This window comes from Topomyia yanbarensis, chromosome 2 (assembly GCF_030247195.1).
Source record: "Topomyia yanbarensis strain Yona2022 chromosome 2, ASM3024719v1, whole genome shotgun sequence".
NCBI classification, from domain to species: Eukaryota; Metazoa; Arthropoda; class Insecta; order Diptera; family Culicidae; genus Topomyia; species Topomyia yanbarensis.
The window spans coordinates 79,166,921-79,187,325 of record NC_080671.1 but is presented as its reverse complement, the minus strand read 5'-3'; the positions used below and the strand labels follow the sequence as shown (position 1 = coordinate 79,187,325).

Genomic DNA, 20,405 nt, shown 5'->3' with positions numbered 1-20,405 from the left:
AAAATACAAAAAGGCATCTGTTAAACGGCTGGATCAACGTTGAATGACCAATAGCGACAAACGAGAAAATCCATACTGTGAGTCGAATGCTTGCAGCGGCTACACAGGCAACTTATACATTCAACTGAGAGCTATAAAATTTTTTCGATGAAAGAAGGGGTACTTCGAGAAAAAAAATCGAAGTACGAGGTAAGCTTTTGCTGGAAAGATTTGCAAAAATTTTACGGGACTATTTTCAGCACAAAAAAGAAAAGTTCTGTGGGATCTGATAGGATCAGGATGAGAAATCTGTTATCAAATTAAACAAAGACAACTGCCAGCGGTTGTCATAGAATGGACAATCAAATAGAGAATGAAAACACAGAAAAAGGAATGATGATGAAAAACAGTTTATGAATCTACCCTCGCTAGAAGAAGTTGAAAATTTTGCTATAACATGTTTGACAATAAAATTATATCAGTTTATAAGGTGTCAAATGAGTAGACCGTAGAGATAAGCATTGCGTTACAAAAGAAACGAAATCACATCTGATCATAAGCCAATTTTCAACTAGATTGCTAGTTTGATTAGGGTCGTTATTATAGTTTTACAAATATCTTTTATAACAATAAATGGTTACAATTTTACTAGATATATGACGGTGAAAAAACGTACGTTTATAAAAACTAGGTAGCTAAATGATAATTTGAATACAACAGAGGCTGCATAAAACTTACCTCCTCTCTACAGCAAAGAGTGTTTCATCAGAATATTTTTTTACTGTACACTCGATGGCAAATTCTACAAAAAATCCTTATCGACGCACTAAAATCACCAGACCTTTTATTTTTTAGATATTTCCTCTTCTTCAAAAAAAACTTTGCTGTCGGTTGTAATATTCTAGTCAAAGCACTGACTGGACATTGTAAACTCAATTATCACATGTTTCCTACTCAGCGTGCTGAGTATTATTTGTGTGACAGTGAATTCGATTACGGAACTTTAAATCTTTTGATATGTAATTGCTCTACAGTAATGCAATTACGTAATCGGATTTTTGGTTCTATATGCATACACGAACTTTTGTACTGGAAGCTAGTAAGGATATGCTATGGTTCCTAACCCAGTGTGGCAAAGAGCTATAGACTTTGTCAGTAGGGTTAATTATTCCTCCGGGAATGAAGAATTCATGCTGTTTACTGTTTTGTGTTGATTGTATTGTGTTGTCATTTTCCATTCCCCTTCCTTTTGTCTCCTCTCCCTTCTTATTAGGAATCTTATAAGGGGACATGGCTGGGCACAAAAATCAAATTATAGGATATAATCTTATTTTTGCACACCGAGTTTGTTGTTGAGCATGTTGTGAACGTTAGTAAAAAACGACTTTTTCAAATGAAACGCTAGATTTTTGTTTGGCTTGTCTTGTCAACGCAATCAAAGTAACCAACAGTGTTCCTGGAATATTTTCACTTTCAACACATTATTTTCCATTGAAGTGGTCCCTTAAAGGCGTACACAATGCGCTTGCGCATCTTTGATTATAATGGAAGGAATACCATCTGGTCCTGCCGATGTTGAAGACTTTAGCTTTCTCATAGCAGTTAGAATATCTTCGTCAGTAAATTGAATAATGCCTAAATTAATTACATCATGAGGGACATCCTGAAGACTATGTTCCATCTGAGTGGAGTTGGCCAAGACTTTTTTAAACACACTTGAGAAATGCTGCGCAAATAGGTCACAGATGCCGCTTGGGGTACTTGATGTTTCATTTGCAAGGAACATACTGGAAGGAAGCCCATTTTCTTTACGTTTCCCGTTAACGAAAGACCAAAACTGCTTTGGATTTTGTTTCAGGTTCAATTGGGTTTGTGCGACGTGTCTTGAATAGAGAGAGCGATTATATGCCTTGTAACTGTTGCTGGCTTCAATAAACTCTCGTTTTGTGAGGGGGTTTCGTCGGTTGGTGTAATGCCGAAGTGCAGCTGCTCGCAGTCTTTTCAGTTTACGTAATTGACGATTGGACCACGCTGGTTTTGGTCGAGGACGTGGTGCGGGAACATGTAGTTTGAAAAATTGTTTTAGGACCAGTGAAAGTTTTTCTACGGCAACATCTACATCGATCGCGGAATTCAGCAAAGTCTCCCAATCGATTGCCTGCAGTGAGTTCTGGAGCCTATTGAAATCAGTTTTTGAAAAATTGAATTCCCTGACATCTAGCATTTCGTCATAAACAACTAACTGGGGACAGATCTGCGTTACTAGAAGAGGAGGATGGTGTGCGTCACAAGCAACTAACGGCTCAAGGGCTCCTGAAACGGTGCAGTTAATAGAAGCTTCTTCATTTACGAAAAGGAGGTCCAGGGTTCGATTTTGTCTGTTATTTACTGTACACATTTGCAGCATGTTCAATACAGACATTCCGTCCAGTAAGGCAATACTCGCTCTAGAGAAGGTTGATTCAGAAGGGTCAGGGAAGGCATAGCCGGAGGAGGTACTTTTCCATAGAAGTCCAGATTGATTATAATCACCAAACAGTAGATGAGCCGTGTTAGATTGAATGGAAGTTGCGATGTCAAGTGCTGAGTCTATGTGCTTCTGAATAATATCTATATCACATGCGGAGTCGGGGGGAATATACACTACGCCAACACAAATATTAGTATCGCGACCGCGAATATCTACCCATAGTTGTTCGAAATCGGTTCTAGCAGTTTTATGTTTAGACGAGAGCCGGTTGGACACTGCGATAAGCACACCGCCACCGCGTTTTTTCCCTGTAGCCGGAATATTCGCTGCACCGTAAACGGCTCTCGTGGGGCGAATGAGGCCGTGGGTCGTAGTATTTAGTGTGAGCACATGGCTGAACTCGCTATCGATTGGCAGATGTGTGTAGGCATCGGTTAAATCTAGATGACAAAACAAAGAGGATCCCTTTAGTTTGTTGAAAATTGTTTCGACTTTCTGGATTGGATGCTCGTTGATTATCATCCTCGGATTAACAGTAGGTTTATAGTTGCCTGTTATACGTATACCCCCGTTCTTCTTCACAACGATGTGTGTCGGCGAAGCCCATTCCGAATAGTCCACCTTTTCGTAAAATCCTGCGGTGATCTTTTTCTCAATTTCAGTAGCGTAACGATCTCGTAGAGCAAATGGCACTTATTGATTTGGAGACAGTTCAGAATGCGTTAGCACGTTGATATGTGCGCATTAGAGTGACAGGAAAAAAATGTCCCCTATCGGCCCACCTCTGAGCCGATTCCTAGTTCCACCAGGAGTGCTTGCACCAAATTTGAAGCAAATCGGACAAGTCTAACTACCGGACCAACGTGGCTGAAGTTTGTATGGGAATTTTCAACAATTTACATGGAGAAAACCCACCAGCTCGCATTTTCACCGCTAGGTGGCACTGTATACATTGTATTATCACAGTAAGTGAAAATAAGAAAGATAATTTAATTGTCTACAACTTTGTCGAAGACTGCTAGTCAATCCGGCTTTGTTAAAAGAAGTTATTAAACTTTTAACGAAGTGATGTCTGAGTCAGTTTTGCATGGGGCCTAGCAGTGCATGGTTGTGTATCAGTACTCGAGTCACACGAACTAAACATTTTTGTGAAATAATCGTTAGGTTTAGCTCAATGATATGTTTACAAGAATTATAGTAAATAATACGAGTCATGCTTTGGTTAGAAAATTTTAGTTCCTCCTGTTACCGCATAGAGGGCGCCAACACTAACTTTTCAACGGAGAGAGATAGAAATTTGGTGTCTTCTACAAAGTTATAGAACTGGTATTTTTCAGTATTTCATCCGAACATCTTAATACTCTATCTCTCTTCTATGAAAAGTTAGTGGTGGCGCCCTCTATGCGGTCACAGGTAGAACTAAAATTTTCTAACCAAAACATAGCCCGTATTATTTAATACAATTATTGTGAACATACTATTCAGCTAAATCTAACCATTATTTCACAAAAATGTATAGTTCGCGGAACTCGAGTACTGATACACAACCATGCACTGCTAGGCCCCATGCAAAACTGACTCAGACATCACTTCGTTAAAAGTTTAATAACTTCTTTTAACAAAGCCGGATTTACTAGCAGTCTTCGACAAAGTTGTAGACAATTAAATTATCTTTTTTATTTTCACTTATAGTGATAATACGATACATACAGTGCCACCTAGTGGCGAAAATACGAACTATGGAGTTTTCTCCATGTAAATTGTAGAAAAATTCCATACAAACTTCAGGCACGTTGGTCCGGTAGTAAGACTTGTCCGATTTGCTTCAAATTTGGTGCAAGTACTCCTGGTGGGACTAGGAATCGACTCAGGGGTGGGCTGATTGAGTTTTCACAAACTCATCATTTTTCTGGGCAGTCTAGTGCGCATGGAGCAAACATTTGGTTGATGTTAATCTGGCTAGTAAACTGAGCAATCCATTCACGTCCAAAGAGAGGGTCGGATTCGCCAGACACAAGATATACATTTGATTTGCGCGTTGTCGATCCAATGGATACGTTAACTGGTACACGACCGAGGCAGCTGATACGGTGGCCCGAGTAGCTTGATAAGTGTCTATCTGATGGTTGCAACGAAAAATTTGGCTTGATTCCTCTAAGCTTTGCCTCTGAAATTATTCCACACGGAGCACCAGTATCAAGCTCCATCTGCAGATGCTGGCCGTCGATTACAACGTTTATCATCTTCTTTCCGACAGCAGTTGTCGCAGACTTGACTGAGTGTTTGTACCACATCGACTTCGGACGCTGGATTCTCTGACGACTGTTTTTGATCAATTGCATCGTTTTGAAACGTCGACCTTGCTGATCGACAGACCCGAGCTATGTGACCTGTTTTGTTACACTTGTTACATCTTGCATCGCGAAAACGGCACTGATTCCGCATATGTTGTCCTCCACACCCATTGCAGCTGCTTGATCCTCTGTCATGGTGACGGTCGTTTCGTAGTTTTTCATCCGATGGTCCTTGCTGATGAAGATACGGCTTCTGGTGTGGTGGGGAGGCACGTCGACTAAACTTCCTCATTCTTGGAGTTTCGCATCCAAGCTTGTTCGTGCCCTCGACATTCGCTGATGGTGTTCCAGCATTGACTTCTCGTGCCGTGTTCCGGGTTGCTTCCAGCGTGTGCGCTACTTCATACGCTGCCTTAGGCGTTACTGGGTTCTTCGCGATTATTTCGTCGTACATATCTCGTGCTTCAAGTCCATGTAGAAACTGTTCGATCAGCATACGGTCCAGGAAATCGCCGTATTCACAGTCTGCAGCACCCTGCTTAAGACGTAGGACAAACTGGGCGACGGCTTCGTCCTTTTGCTGTACGATTTGACGAAACTTGATGGTCTCGACAAATTTATTCTTTGCGCGATCGAAGTGGTCTGTGAGTGTGGTGCGTAAATCCTCATATGTCGTCTCTGCAGGATCGTTGGGGCTCAAGAGGAATTTTAATGCCTTATTTAGTTCCGCCCCCATATGCACTCTGGCATAGTTTGCATACTGGTTTTGGGGAATGCGACTTAGCTGCAGTGCCCACTCGAAACGATTGAAGTAGTCGGAGACAGACGATTCTTCCCCGGAACGGAATTCTGACATGGTGAACGTTGGCACTTTCGGCGATGGAGCAGCAGGTTCTCCGGCCGAATTAAAAACGGGTGCTTGTTGGACGACACTTCCAATTGATGCTTTCAGAGCCTGAGCGATCATTTCAGACAGGGTCTCCATAAGTTCTGGAGTTGCTTGAGCCATTTTGGGTGCTCAGAAGAAACGTGGTTTTCGGAGGGTTCTAACCTCACTTTCGGACCGCTGGAGGTTTTCGGGAATAATCCCACTTCTGACACCACTTATTGTGTTGCTATGGGCATTTCCGTACTAGCATCCAATGCGGCACCTGAACGGCCCCAATATCGTAAGGACTGTTTGATAAAAATTAAGAAACACCGTTTAACTACCGAGCGCAAACGCGGCGGGCGCATATAATCAAAAGACATCTTTATTTCAACTGACGTTTTTACATACACTGAACATATTACAGTTAACTGAAACGAATGCATACATAATACAAAAAAAAACCTAAAGGAAAACGAAACATTTTGAATGTGATTGCATAAAGGAGAATTTATCAGTAAAAAGTTTGTCTGACGATACGAGTTGATGGTCGAAACCAGAATGTTGCGTTATTCAAATTTTACTAATGAGCTAAGCTTATTACATAACAGGTTTACACATATTTACATTGTCTTAAATCTATTTACATAATTGACTTATTCTATGGGCGGAGACTTTGTGTATGTAATATGCTACGTGCGTTTAACCGAAGTAAAAAATAACATGACCGAAATCGTATTTATCAAACATGTGATATTTTAAATATGCGAATTTCGGTTGCCATATCGAAAGCAAAATAAAGAAGTTTAACACAAGTAATGGTATTTCATTGGAATGTATACCAAATGTGGTGTCGTATGGCGTGGGATTTGGTTTTGACATTAAGAATGAAATTGTTGAAATATAGATGATAGGAATTTACACACTTGAGGATCGTACGAGTTCAATTGAGTTCACAGTACAATATCAATGAACAAAACTTGAAAATCCAGGACGAATGACATAAAGCCTCAATAAATAATACATTACTTGAAAATCCGGGGAATGATGGTGGAAATAAAAAAACAAAAGAAACTTAACGGGAGAATAAAGTGGTTGCGTCTTACGACAGTGATAACTCCGATCTCTCCCTCGTACCATGGCTTTGCTTTCAAATGCAATAATATTGTAAGAAATATTATATTATATTATATTATATTGCAGAATGTATGCTACCATAACTAACCATACAGTCCTAGTAGCCCCATGGTTGAGAAAAATACAATTGCACCACTAGGTGGATTAAAACAGGGCCCTGTTTTAATCCACCTAGTGGTGCAATTGTGTTTTTATCCCTGCAGGGTTTTGGAATAGATTTACGGTTTATTTTGACGTTATTTGATTCATCATAAACTGAAATAAATAATTTGAAATGAGAAATCATCAAATGACAGCGTTTGTAGGCTAAAACCTGAGAATCAAAAAGTCTGTCATCTTTCCTTGACCTTCTCTAACACATTACGTCTGTTTCAAATAATGTGAGCCTAGGTTAATTTTTCCGTCATAAAATATGATTTACAAAAGACACGAATTCAAATTCGATTCTCAGAACCGTTGAAACATGCTCGATCGCCAACAGAACGGGTATTACCCAAACTAGCTACACCGTCGTCATTTATTTTTGTGTTGTACTCTAAACATGCCGCCGGCTGCATCGACGAAATGTCATCTTTCAACCACGCTGCTGTAAGGCTGGGTTCGGGTTGGCGTTCGTCGTCTGACCAAAATCTCGGCAGGAAAAGGCAATTACCGATGGACTTTACCTACCGTTTGGCTGAAATACACAGCTAGCTCTCAATACATGCACCCCAGGCAGACGTTGTAAGATGGAGAAGCCTGGTGCCACTTGAATGGGACGATGCTGTAGTCGCGCGCGCCTATCGGGTTAGCTCTCTCGCATGGTGTGGCGGTCTCAACAAGAAAGTCGAGTAAGTGTAGTAAACATATATTTTTGTACGCTTAGTGTTTTGGGGAGGGGTTGTCTGGTACTAAGCCGGACCATTCGGTGTGGTGAATCCTCATACTAACCTAGACCACCGGTTCGGTGTGTACAGTACACGCAAGCTGCATATAAATATAACCGACACGTGCTGACGCTTCCAGTAGTTTAATAGGTTTAGCGTGTATCGATTCACGCTGGAGATTCGCCAGCAAAGGAAGTGATAATTGATTTAAGTGTTTTTTTTCTAGGAATAGGATAAAATTAACGAAGATGAAATCATTTGTAAGTTTCGCTTCGCAAATTATGGTGGTGTGCCGTGTGAAAATGTGGGATTTATTTCCTCAGATCTTCATCAGTGTATTACTAGTGTCTACGCTTGGTGCTCCACAAGGCCCGATTGGGGAGCCGATTCCAATCCTTCGTCAGGATCAGGAGATTAATCCTGATGGAACGTATCGGTGGAGTTATGAAACAGGCAATGGGATTACTGCGGAAGAGCAAGGATTTCTTAAAAATGCTGGATCCGAGCAAGCAGCGCAGGTTTGTTTGACACATTTGATTCTAATTTCCTTGGTCGTCTCAGGCACTGATCGACAATTTTAAGAGGCGTTTTCAAATTAACATCAGTTATTTTTTTGTTAAAACCCCCTCCAAACCAAAATAATTGGATTGAAAAATAAAACTTAATGTTGACTAATTTTACTAAATATGGTCGAATAATAATTTTTAAAGAATATTGTCTGATCTACATTAAGAACCTATTGTTTTAGGTATCATGAGGACTTTTGACAAACTGTGGGAATTGTATCTTGTAACTGAAATCTTGCCCGTGATCCTATAGTTGTCAAATTGTCATGAGCTCTTTTTGGAGGGATGTTCCGAAATATGGATTAGGGACAACCTTCAAATGGGAAGCGAAGTTTGATGTTTATAAACAGAAACTTGCTCATAGCAAAATTGCATACAATTCAATTTTTGCTAAAATATTTTTTTTGTTACACATCCATAACTAATTGGCAGAGTTCACACAAAACCTCAATGTGATTGACAACGACAATAATATTTTGGAAAGTAGAAGCAGAATGATGAAAAATTACATTTTCCGTTTGGTCAATATCGGTTTGATTTTTGTTGTATAATCAATTATATCAATAGCCTCTAAGCAGGATTGAAAATGATAAAAAAATCAAAATATTTCAAGTTAGTGGCTATTAATGGTGCATATTTGAGTGTTGAATTGAATGGTGTAGTAAAATGTTGTATACGAGGACTCGCTCTGGAGTTGTGAGCGTTAATAGTGATGAAAATTAAAATTACTGCTCGAAAAAAGTGTTTACGGTCACGATCACATTATTTCGGAGATGTCAACTTTGGATGTTCTGTATCCATATTACAACGCATATTACAACGTAAAGCAGCACATCTTCTAATAAAATAATTTTGGATGTCAATCCTCCTAGAAGTAATTATAATTGTAAAGTATTTATTCTTCAAACAAATTTAGTTTGAGAACTAATGTTTTCAGCAAAGTTTTCGAAAAAGCTATTTCAAACAACTTTGTTGAATGGGGTAGGCAAAGCGCAGTTGCTAAATCGATTGCCTTGTACGCATCTCACCTAGATTCGTTTCCCAACTCCCGCGCACAAGGTTAGCAACTTTTCTAACATGAAAAAAGAGCCGGAAGACCCTAACATTAACTCTATAATTGAACTGAAAAAAAACTTTGTTGAAGACATTCCATAACTAATTTTGAAGGAGACATAAATACTCCGTGTGTTTATAATATCGATTTATTAATATATTAGACTATATGTGAAAGAAAATTTTTAAAACAAGTTATTCTGATCTAACTGTAATCTTCTGCTGTGTATAAACAAATAAATTCACATTCTATTCAAGGTAGTCTCCAAAGTCTATAACTGGCTTTATGAAAATTTCTTAAATATCGTTTTGTATCTCGATATATTGCATTTATGTAGCCTCAGTCTTTTCAACAAAGTTTTTTAAAATGACATTATCAACAACTTTGCTGAAGACACCAAAACTCTTACTATTTTTGAAGAGTTACTTCTCCATGATTACTTCAACGAGATTTCATCACTAAAATCTTTATATGAAAATATGTGCATTATTATGTTGGAAAGTTTCTTCGTGGTTGTTAAACCTTCAAAGTTGATGGTTTCGAAATTATGTGATCTTGACCGTTTGAAAAGTTTTTTAACATTTATTATACTTCAAAGATGACCTTTGTATTTGCATTCATTATCTTTATTGACATATTATAAAAGAAAATATAAAAGGCATCTGTTAGACTAATTTTGTTTCTGAAATTTCACTAATTTATCCAACCTACATTAAATTTTAGCGTTTTCGAAAAAAGCAAAGATTTTCATCAACTCAATTTCTGGCTACGCCACTGGAGAAATCCATGTGAACTTTATGCTAAATTCTTACTATTTCCTCCGTTTTATTATTTATTCATCATAGTTGCACCGGTTTATATGGATAATCGTATGTTCTCACACTCTCTACGGAACTGGAGATCTAATTCCAAATTTTATAGAATCGTATAAGCATGCGAATAGCAACAAATCGAACGTCAAATGTAGTCAGTCCATTGAAAATATGCGAGACGAAAGATAAACCGAACAGAAAAAAAGAAGAAGAAAACATCTATCCGCAGGTCCCTTCCCAGGTGTAGTCGTCTCTGAGAAACGAATGTGAAATTGATCCAGGATTTTGATTACTTTATCCGGGACTTCCGGAGCTGTTGGCCAATGCGAAGTAATAATTTTAGATAGACAAGTTACTTAAAATTACAAATTCAAGCAATTTGGTACATGTTCTAACGACATTTTCACCTTTTAAGTCTTTGCAAAATTGTTTTACCTAAGTAGCTTCTGTGTGTTCCCGCTTATTTTTTCATAACTCCGGAACAGAAAATCGGATTAACATAACTTTCATTTGAGACAAAGTTCGTAAAAATAGATTTAGTCATCTTCAAGAAACCGATGTGCAAATTATATTAGTATGTCCGCACATACACACATATAGATATACACAGATACACACACTAACACACATATAGACTTTTTTCGATCTCGATGTACTGACTCGAATGGTATATGACTCGGCTCTCCGGCCCTCTGCTAGCAAGTTGGGTTTGAAGCAACTGCATAAGCTTTTTATGTGCGGTAGGCAGTCAAGTCCCAAAAATCGATCTATGTTAATTTTTTCGTTGGAGATAACATCAAATCTCTACGTTTCATGCATTTTTATGGTATTTGACATCAAAAATACAAAATTCGATTTTTGAGCTTTATTGTACGCCCTACTTTGAAAATGTTCGAGTTCCGGCCTGTATAGGGGACCAATTTGGACCTAGTAAGGGTTTATGAGCTATAGAACAGGAACGTGTCAACCAATTCACAAATTAATATTTTGTCCTGAAAGCCTGATCAACAGCGCACATTTTTTTTCTAAGGTGACTTTTTCCGATCTTCTACCATATTGTGTATGCAAAAGTGCATGAAAGGTCCGAATTACCCCAACCATGTTCCAATTCATACCACCCATTTCTTATCGCTTTTTTCAATAGAAAAGAAATCCTATTTTGAATTTAATTATTCCAAATTATTGCAAATAGTAAGAATTATAAAAATATGTCAAAAGTTGTTATTAGGAAAAAAAAATATTGAAAGCTTCTCCATAATCCAACTACACTGAAAAAGTTTCTTTTACGTTTTTAAAACGATAAACATTAGATTTTTGACATTTTATGATTGGGTAACGCGAATAACTTTTAACAGAGCATAATCACACGAATTAACTGTTTTTGTTGTAACAAAATTCCAAATATCTCGAAAATTATCGCATTTTGTCAATTAGCATGAAATTTAAAAACATGTATAAAGTTATTGTTAGAAAAACTTTTTTACCGATAAGTTCTCCATCCTACAATCACATTCAAAAGGTTTCTTTTCTCTTTAGGTTTTTATTTACAAAATATAAAAAATTATAAAAAATGGGTTTTTTGCAACTTAAATTTGTAACACAAATTTTTGTTTTTGTGAAAAATTACACAAATCTTTTTTCAGTGTATATTTTTTCGCATTCTCTCAAACTCGTCATTCATTCATTCTCTCAAACACGTCCTCAGATAGTTTTGCTGTATAAAATACAGTAATCGAACCAAAAAAAAATTGAAATTAATGCACGTAGAAATGTTTACGCCCTTTTAAAAAAATGCTCTTGAGTCAAAATAATCTTACTGATTGTGGAAAATGTTTAGTCTTCCATGCCGATGAAATGTGCAAAGCTTCATAGGAATCGGAGATGGTCGATCAGGATTTTAATTATTTTCGTACGAATCTTCCTGGAATTCCTCAGTAGCCACTGCCTTACAAGGGGTAATTAGCTATAACGTCGAAATCTGTTAACCGATTTGCGAAAACCTATGTTTTCCTGAAAGCACACACTTTCCTCTCAAATTATTTTTCGCGATTGCGTATCAGATGGTATATACGGCAAAAGGTCCGAATTGGACCAACTTCGTACACCGATTAAACGAGAACAGTTGATAGTATCGCCCAAAACAAGGTATTAAATGAAAGATATTATCCGGCAGATCCAAAATGTAAGATTATTGATTTCATAAAATAATTTAAGATTTTTGTTGGTATTGTCAACAAAAATCTTGTTTTTCGGCTTACATATTTTTCAAATATAATGATAATATACCTTTCATTTGAGACTGTTTATGAAAATCTGCTTAACTATCTCCGAGAATTCTATGTGAATTTGCTATTTTTGAAAGATGGTCATTTTTCTCGGGAATGCCGGAATCGTCTATGCGGTTAACAGGAGCGGACCCAGAAAAAAATTTCGGAGGGGTCCAAAATTTCGACTTTGAAATGTTCATTTTACAATACGTAATATGTAATATCCTCATTCAATTGAAATCGGTTTTGGTTATCGAATCTGGTTTGGAAGATCACTCGGGCTTTTATACCATGGCGAACGGCGATAAGCACACCACCGCCTGATGTCTTGTGGCTGTTGAGGGCATTGCGGTCACAGCGGTAGACATCGAATATTGAACCAAAGACCTGGCGAGACATAGTACGGTTTTCGAGCCACGTCTCGGTCAAGGCGATAACGTTGTAACAGCAACCCGTGGTCGCGAACAAATAGCTGTCCGTTGATGAATTTAAGCCACCAACATTCTGGTGGTAAACCTCGATGTTGTTGGAGGACGAATCAGGTACAGCAGAGAGCGAAGCCATGTTTGCCGTGTAGGAATATCATTTCGTCAATCCCACGAACAGTATCGGAACGACTCATGGTCGCTTGGTCGACTGTGGTGAGGGATTCGAGGCATCCCGAATCAACTGCGTCGCGCCCCAAAATACGACTATCGTCGTCGGCGAGAGAAATGGTTGGCATCTGATAACAGGATGTCGGAGCAAAAGGCAAAAACTGGAAGCGAAGAATATAATATCGCTTGAAGTGTTCGGAACAGATGCATACTTGCCATTTGCGGCAGGTTGGAAGACCCTTTCAGCCATCCCACACACAGGACCGGGACGACTGATGATCGCTGGCTGCGCAATTGCTAGACTGTGGCGGGGAGATCGAGGGCTTCCATAGTACCAACTGCGTTGCATTTCAGTATGCGGTCGGCATCGATACTCCTTCACAAGGGCGGTGTAGCTTGGTAAAGTGGCATGGTCAATCGTTGCGGAGTCCTCTGCAAGACAATTGATGGGCCGGGTTGCATTAGAGAAGTACAGGCTTCTTCTGGAGGTGGTGGAAAATCAGTCGGCGGGCTCCAAAAGTTCTGGGTACGGCTGTCCTCAAATTCCCTGAACAGTATGCCCTTGCGGTCATGTGCCAGGGTTAAGAACTGCATCACGGTACTTTGGGTGAACTCCAACTGAATGATATGAAGTTCAAAGTACTAACGTCTATACCTTTTTAACAAGCGGAATAACCTTTATATCCTCGTTACAATTTAATCCTTCTTTAGACATTTTTTCGACAGTCTCTTTGCTAACGCTAGGATGAAAGCGGAAAAGATACATCCAGAGCAACGGCGCGGGAGGTGGAACCGTAACAATGTTGCTATTATCGACTAGCTTTCGACCACCAACAAGAATATTGTTCGGATCAGGACCATCCTCGCGACGACGTTTCTGAGGTGGTCGAGAGGTACCGGAGCTTGGCCGGACTGGAATAGCTATTGAAACTTTTCTAGCGAGGTGCGAAATTTGCTGGTTATTTTTGGATAACTCGGCCTTTAGTTCAGCACAGACGTTATCAGTTTTCAGGTGTCGCGAAAGCGAGCGAACTTCATCAGTTTGACACAATTATTGCACATCCAAAATAAATTGCAAAAACCCATGCATTCGATAAAGTTGTCATCCGATTTGACGGGTTTTGCGCAGTGATCGCATGCACTTGCCATACCCTAATAAAAAATACTATACACGAACTTTAACCCATATAGTCCAACGATTCCACATATCGTTTGGATGATACCCTGAACAGGTCGTTAGGCTCTTGAATGATAAGATGTTTATTAGGGTAATGCGTGCCGATCTGAGAATGCGAACAATGAAATATAGATGGCGCTGCGTTCGGTGGAAAGTTTTGGTGGTTAAATCACAGAAGTTCACTCAATTGCGTTCTTCGCTGGTTTTTTCGCAACACAAAAGTAAACAGGAGACACTTTCACACTGCACAATAATAATGTTAAAAACAAAATTCTCGGTCGATTAACACGATAAACAACGATAAAAACTTCACAAATCTCGTCAAACAGTAAAAATAGTTGGAGCGATTTATGTAAACAATTAATCGGTAGGAATACACTGAACTATGGGTCTAACACGACACGGAAAAAAATTGTTCCCAAAAACGTAAATAAAGGGCCGTGAATTCTAGAACAATCACGTTTTGCCTTTCTCATATAGATAGGTTATGCAATCACTCTAAAAATCGGCAACGTAATCCCGGCCCGGAGGGCCGAATGACATATATCATTCGACTCAGTTCGTCGAGATCGGAAAATGTCTGTGTGTGTGCGCGTGTGTGTGTGTGCGTATGTGTGTATGTGTGTACGTGGAAAAAAATGTCACCTCTGTTTCTCAGAGATGGCTGGACCGATTTGCACAAATGAAAGGTACAACCTTCCCATCGGCTGCTATTGAATTTTTTGTTGATTGGACTTCCGGTTCAAGAGTTACGGGTTGAAGGGTGCGACCACACAGCGAATTCCCATATAAACTAAAATGAAAAATTCTCAAAGGGGGGAGTAAGGGATAATTTCAAAATCGATTTGGATTTTTGATGCCAAATGACTTTAAAATACATGAAACGTTGAGATTTGATGAAATCCCGAAAAAAAATTTTTTTGGCTAAAATTGACTTTTTGGACTTTGGCACCTTTTTGCCTTTCTCATATAGAAAGGTTACGCATTTACTCTAAAAATTGCCAACTTAATCCCGGCTGACGATTTTGTTTACTTTTTTAGGCGTAGCTAGGAGTATCCAGTGAGGGGTGGCTACTTTAAAATTGAAACTAGTTTAAAATTTCTTAACAAGTTGAAAATTTTCGAAAGGGTCCGGACTCCCCGGATCCTCTTCCTTGATCCGCCGCTGGCGATGTTTCAGTGTCGACACATAGCATCTCAAGATCGTGGCTGTCGATCCATTGTATGTATGTGCAAATCGTCCTGCATATGTAATATACATTTTCACCGTTGTATTGAACATAACCAGCAATGGAATCGTAGTTTGAACAAATGAGAAAGGCACAATTGCACCACTAGGTGGATTAAAACAGGTTTTTCATACATATAGAAACATTAGTTCACATCAAAATATTATGGTTATTTTCTTATGAACTATTTCACGAAATTCAGAATTTTATTCATGAATCTATTCAATCCCCGTAAACTAATTCATGATCTCTAAAATACTAGCCACGATCCAATATCCGTGTTTGTGAAATAGTTCACGAAATCATAAAAAATTATTCATGTATTTGTGAACTGTTTCATTATACCTAGTATATTAGTCACAACTTACCATTCGTTTTCGTGAAATAGTTCACGAAATCATAAAATATTATTCATGTATTCGTGAAATTTTTCATGATTCCTAACATATTAGTCACGATCCAATATCCGTGCTCGCGAAATAGTTCACGAAATCATGAAATATTATTCATGTCTTCGTGAACTGGTTCATGATTCCCAGTATAATCGTCACAAATTATCATTCATCTTCGTGACAAAGTTCACGAATTCATAAAATATTCATATTTTCGCGAATTGGCTCATGATTCTTAGTACATGATTTACAATCTATTTTGCGTGTTGGTGATATTTAGAAGAAATCCCAAATTATTATCAATTTCATGCAAAATGGTAATGAAATTTTTACGTGAACCCTTTCATAATCATTGGAATCATTTTATTTCCATGCACTTTTTCATGAAATGCCCAGCTAATAGGTATGAGCAGTAAATATAAAACAAAATATTAGGACCTCGAACATCATTACTGGGCCCATGGTTTATTGTGATGTCCGGACAGAAAACGAATACTGCGCTGAGAACCCCAATCGGTGTGCGTGATACAGTTCATAGAACAAGATATCGCGAATCAGTCATATTTTTATGTCAAATTCATATTGTCTAGTTATTCCGAGTAAAAAACCGATAGTAACCATAAAATAATAGATCACGATAAGGCGAAGAGAATTTATGAATAACACTATAAAACTGCTGATACTCTTTGAAAGCTCAAAAATAAAATATCACGATTACTTGAACAGAAATTAAGAAAATCGTGACTAAGATCTTGAAATCATGAACACAACTCGCACAACTCGTGACAAAAATATCTAAAATTGTGACTAAGATCCTTAAATAATGAACATGAATCACTCTACTCATGACTAAAATATCACGATAACGTGAATAGAAATTACGAAAATCGCGACTAAGATACTGAAATCATAAGCTTTAATCCCGCTAGTTTGACAGAAAAACCGATAGAAAACTCATGAATGAAATAGCATGGTAACGTGATTAGAAATCACAAGAATCGCGAATAAGCTCTTGAAATCGTGAACAACGTTCGACTGTCGGCTGTGTATTTCCAAAGCATGAACAAGAATCACAGTAAAAACTAAACATGTCCAGGGAACAACAACAGTAACCCAACCAAACATTCTAATGTGTAACGCAATGTATATATTCGGGGTGAACTAATTTTTTGAAAACACAATTAGTTTCATGAATACGAGGTTTTTTATTCATAATTTCAGGAACTTGGTCACGATTTTCGTAAATCGTTCAGTTCACGAAATCGTGACCTTTTATTCATGAATTTATGAACGGACTTTTTTCCGTGGAATTTTATTAAAGTCGATCGAAATCATGATATCCCGTAGCAAGGGCACTTTTGTTTCGTTTGGCAAACTCATTTCACTCCGCAGCCGGGGGAAACGATACAATATTGCTTGTGCATTGATGTAGAACAAAACGCTGGCTTGCTTCGCTGGTCTTTATAGCCTGCTATAGCGTAGTGATTATTTGCTTCTGCTTTGTGCGAGGTAATAAGATAGACTCCGATATCAGTTTGTTAATTTTGGTAGGTCCAATTTTTCCAATGCAGTCAACGAAAATTCTGTTGGCCGTCAGTAACCTAGAAAAGCAAATGTAAATTGTTTGAGACACATTTTAGCGTTTTTTTTTTAACTTTTTTGCATTCATCGGAGTATCGGTTTGAATCGAAATTTGCTTTGTGACACGCCACAACCCGTAACTTCGGAACTGGAAGTCGAATTGGGATGAAATTCAATAGCCATTTACGGGGATAAGACCTTTCATTTGACACTAAGTTTGATCGAATCGGTCAAGCCATCCCCGAGAAACCGATGTGACTGTTATTCTGAATTTGGCCGCCGGGGCTTCCAAAATCGACAGTTGTGGTCACGTTTTGGATAAAATTCCACCTTTATACATTCATTGCACTTGTTAAAATCTTACTCATCACCTTGTAATTCCGGAACTGACAGGGCTGACTGGGCCGCTAGCTAGACACTAGATCCAAAAAAGCTTTTAGCTACTGACGAGGAAAATCCAAAACACAAAAAATATGACTGAATTTATGTTCATAAAAACAAGTTCTCCATTTATCCTGAAGATGTTATCTTGTTTTTAACACTTTAAAAATATTGCAAAGAGACGGGCATAGCGTAGTTGGTAGGTTTAGTTTTTCCAAAAAGATTTCTCTAACCCGAAAAGAGGCAAATAACCCTAAGGTTAAAACCTCTAACCAAAATAAAAATAAAAAAATGTTACAAATATTTCACTTCAAGGGGGATTGGTCACTGTAACTAATTCACTAAAATGAAAACCTTGGATCATCCTAAAGCATAGCAGAAGACCTCATTGTTATATACTTTACCGTTCTCACATAACCAACTCATCGCAAGATTTTGGCAACAAAAAAACTATTGACAAAAAATAATTTCAATGAATAAAATTGATTATCTTGATGATTCGATTATCGGGTGTGAATTTTTCTGATCCGACTTGGTCAGATAGGCGCTAAATCCAGCCGAAACACAAGATGTGGTCACAAATAAAAAACTCGAAATCATGATTAAACATTTTCACAAAGAATTGTCTGAAGCCCGTCAAATATTGAGGTCTGCAAAGAAAGGTCAAAAAATCTATTACGTTTTTTTTTATTGTATTACAAATCTCTTGATGCACCGGCATACCTTTCTTGTCATATGCCAACACTTTGAGCTCATATCAGGTTCCACAAATGACTTTTACTTATAGGCCCAAATTTCGCCTTCACCCATTTTCATGCGGTTCAAAGGCGGTCGAGCGTGAGCCAACGTGGGTTTTTTTAATCTCACCCCTGCACCTCTGTAGCATAAGAAACTCAGCTGATTACTTCGATCTTGCACGTACCCGGGCACGCTTCATCTGAACTTCTTTGAGTAAATTAGATGAAAGAAAAGGTGACATCGCTTCAAACCTTTACCTCGCACACAATGCATGCTAGTTGAGAGATGGTTGAGGCCAGGTACTCGGCCAGATTACACAACCGCGTCGAAACAACCCACCGCCGAGGATGTTGGCTGAGGAATGATGAGTTATTGATTTTCAGTTTGTCGCGGATCGCCACCCAGGGGACCGGCTGGTGCTTGGTCTCAATGAATGGCGACCAAGAATATTGCAGACCGAGGGCCAAAAAGGCCAACCGGTATATTGTATTGCCTTTGCCGACAAACAAGTACAAGACATCCTCAATCACACCGGATCGATTGGGAAAGAGAGATATTTATTTAATCTTTAGCCTCTGTCCACCGGCTTGAACCGTGTTGTTGTTGTTGTTTGGGTGGACGGCTGATGATTCGAAGACGATTCTTAGCCATAAGGTGCGATGAAAAGAGCGATAAAATGTGACTGTAATTAATGGATTGTGTCCACACTCGTCGACTGACCCATGAACTGTGCACGCCGCTGAATGGCAACTACACGAGAACCAAGCTGCGAAGCTAGTTTTGTGGCCAGGTAGTGTGGTCCCGACCGATCTAGGATCAAGTTTTTTAACGTACATTGAAAGGTCAAGAGTTTCGTGTTCGCTTGTGATTATCGCAGTTGTAGTTAGTACATGTGAAACCGATGTAATTTAATGAATTTATTTTCTATTTCACTTGCAGGTAGCCCAAGGTGAATACTCGTACACTGCCCCGGATGGGCAGCTGATTCAGGTGCAGTACATCGCGGATGAGAACGGATTTCAGCCGATCGGTGACCATATTCCCACGCCTCCGCCCATCCCACCGGCAATTCAACGGGCGCTGGAGTATCTCGCAAGTCAACCGCCCAGTGATAGCGCCTCGCGAAGGTTTTAAGGCGGGCTCGGTTCATGATTTGGAAAGCCATTCGAAAGGGCTCGCTTCGTGACATCTCGCGTAGTCACGATTTTTTCTTTGACTAGATAAATTAATGCACTTTTTGTCAAATGCTTTAGACAACAAATTTGAGAACATCAACCAAACATTTGTTAGGATTAATTTCGAATCTTTACCGCAGATGTGTACACTACCGAAATTCTATTTGCTAAGTCAAGCAATGCAGATGGATTAAAAAACAATGTAACCAAAAAACATTGGTTGGTTCTAATTTTCTATGGCCGATATTTGTTGAAGAAACAAAAAATACTCATCCGAACACGCTCGACAAAAAACACGAACCAAATTCCTCGTGTATTTCTAGATCAGTTCTGCCGACAACTATGAATGGAATCGCAAACATCACACTAATAATATAAATGTTAATTTCAAGGTGGTTCAGTTCATCAATGTCTCAGAACCCCTTGGTATTCAGTTTTGGCTTTTGCACTTTATCGGATAAAGAGCGGCGATATTTGAAATGACCAACACAAGAGAACGAACGGTTCTTGTTTTAAGGGAGTCCTCCACTCGCGAGGTACCAAATTGCAAATTAAATACTAAGTAGATCTGGAATTTTAATTTTTTATTTTGAAGTTACATGTTTCGATTTTTAAATTCTAATTTGGCGACCAGAAAAAACACATTGGCGATCTTGAAACGGCATTGATTACATTGATGATAAAACTGCATAGGTCTCGCCTGAGTAAAGTTGTGGAGAGTTAATCTCTAATCAGAAAATTGATAGTTTACATAATCATAGGTACGCTGGCTAATTTTCCCCGAGACAGATTTTTTTGTGTTTCACAAAGTGTAAAATTTATG

General features: G+C 38.7%; 1 protein-coding gene across 2 annotated transcripts; it reads left to right on the top strand.

Moving 5' to 3' along the window:
• Positions 1 to 7,714: 7,714 nt before the first annotated feature.
• Positions 7,715 to 19,716, top strand: LOC131678539 (endocuticle structural glycoprotein ABD-4-like). 2 transcript variants are annotated; one of them, XM_058958751.1, is made up of 3 exons: positions 7,715 to 7,874; positions 7,938 to 8,132; positions 19,347 to 19,716. In XM_058958751.1, the coding sequence occupies exons 1-3, from the start codon at positions 7,863 to 7,865 to the stop codon at positions 19,539 to 19,541; spliced, it is 402 nt and encodes a 133-aa protein (XP_058814734.1). In that variant the 5' UTR covers positions 7,715 to 7,862; the 3' UTR covers positions 19,542 to 19,716. The 2 variants fall into 2 exon arrangements, with proteins under 2 accessions (XP_058814734.1, XP_058814733.1); XM_058958750.1 differs by lacking the exon at positions 7,715 to 7,874 and having other exon boundaries at positions 7,879 to 8,132.
• Positions 19,717 to 20,405: the final 689 nt, after the last annotated feature.

What these genes read in the sequence shown, in the direction of transcription:
- LOC131678539 (XM_058958750.1), top strand. Translation starts at nt 7,896, where the DNA reads ATGGTGGTGTGCCGTGTGAAAATGTGGGATTTATTTCCTCAGATCTTC. An exon ending in GATCCGAGCAAGCAGCGCAG is followed by an intron (nt 8,133 to 19,346) that starts GTTTGTTTGACA and finishes TTTCACTTGCAG; the next exon opens with GTAGCCCAAGGTGAATACTC.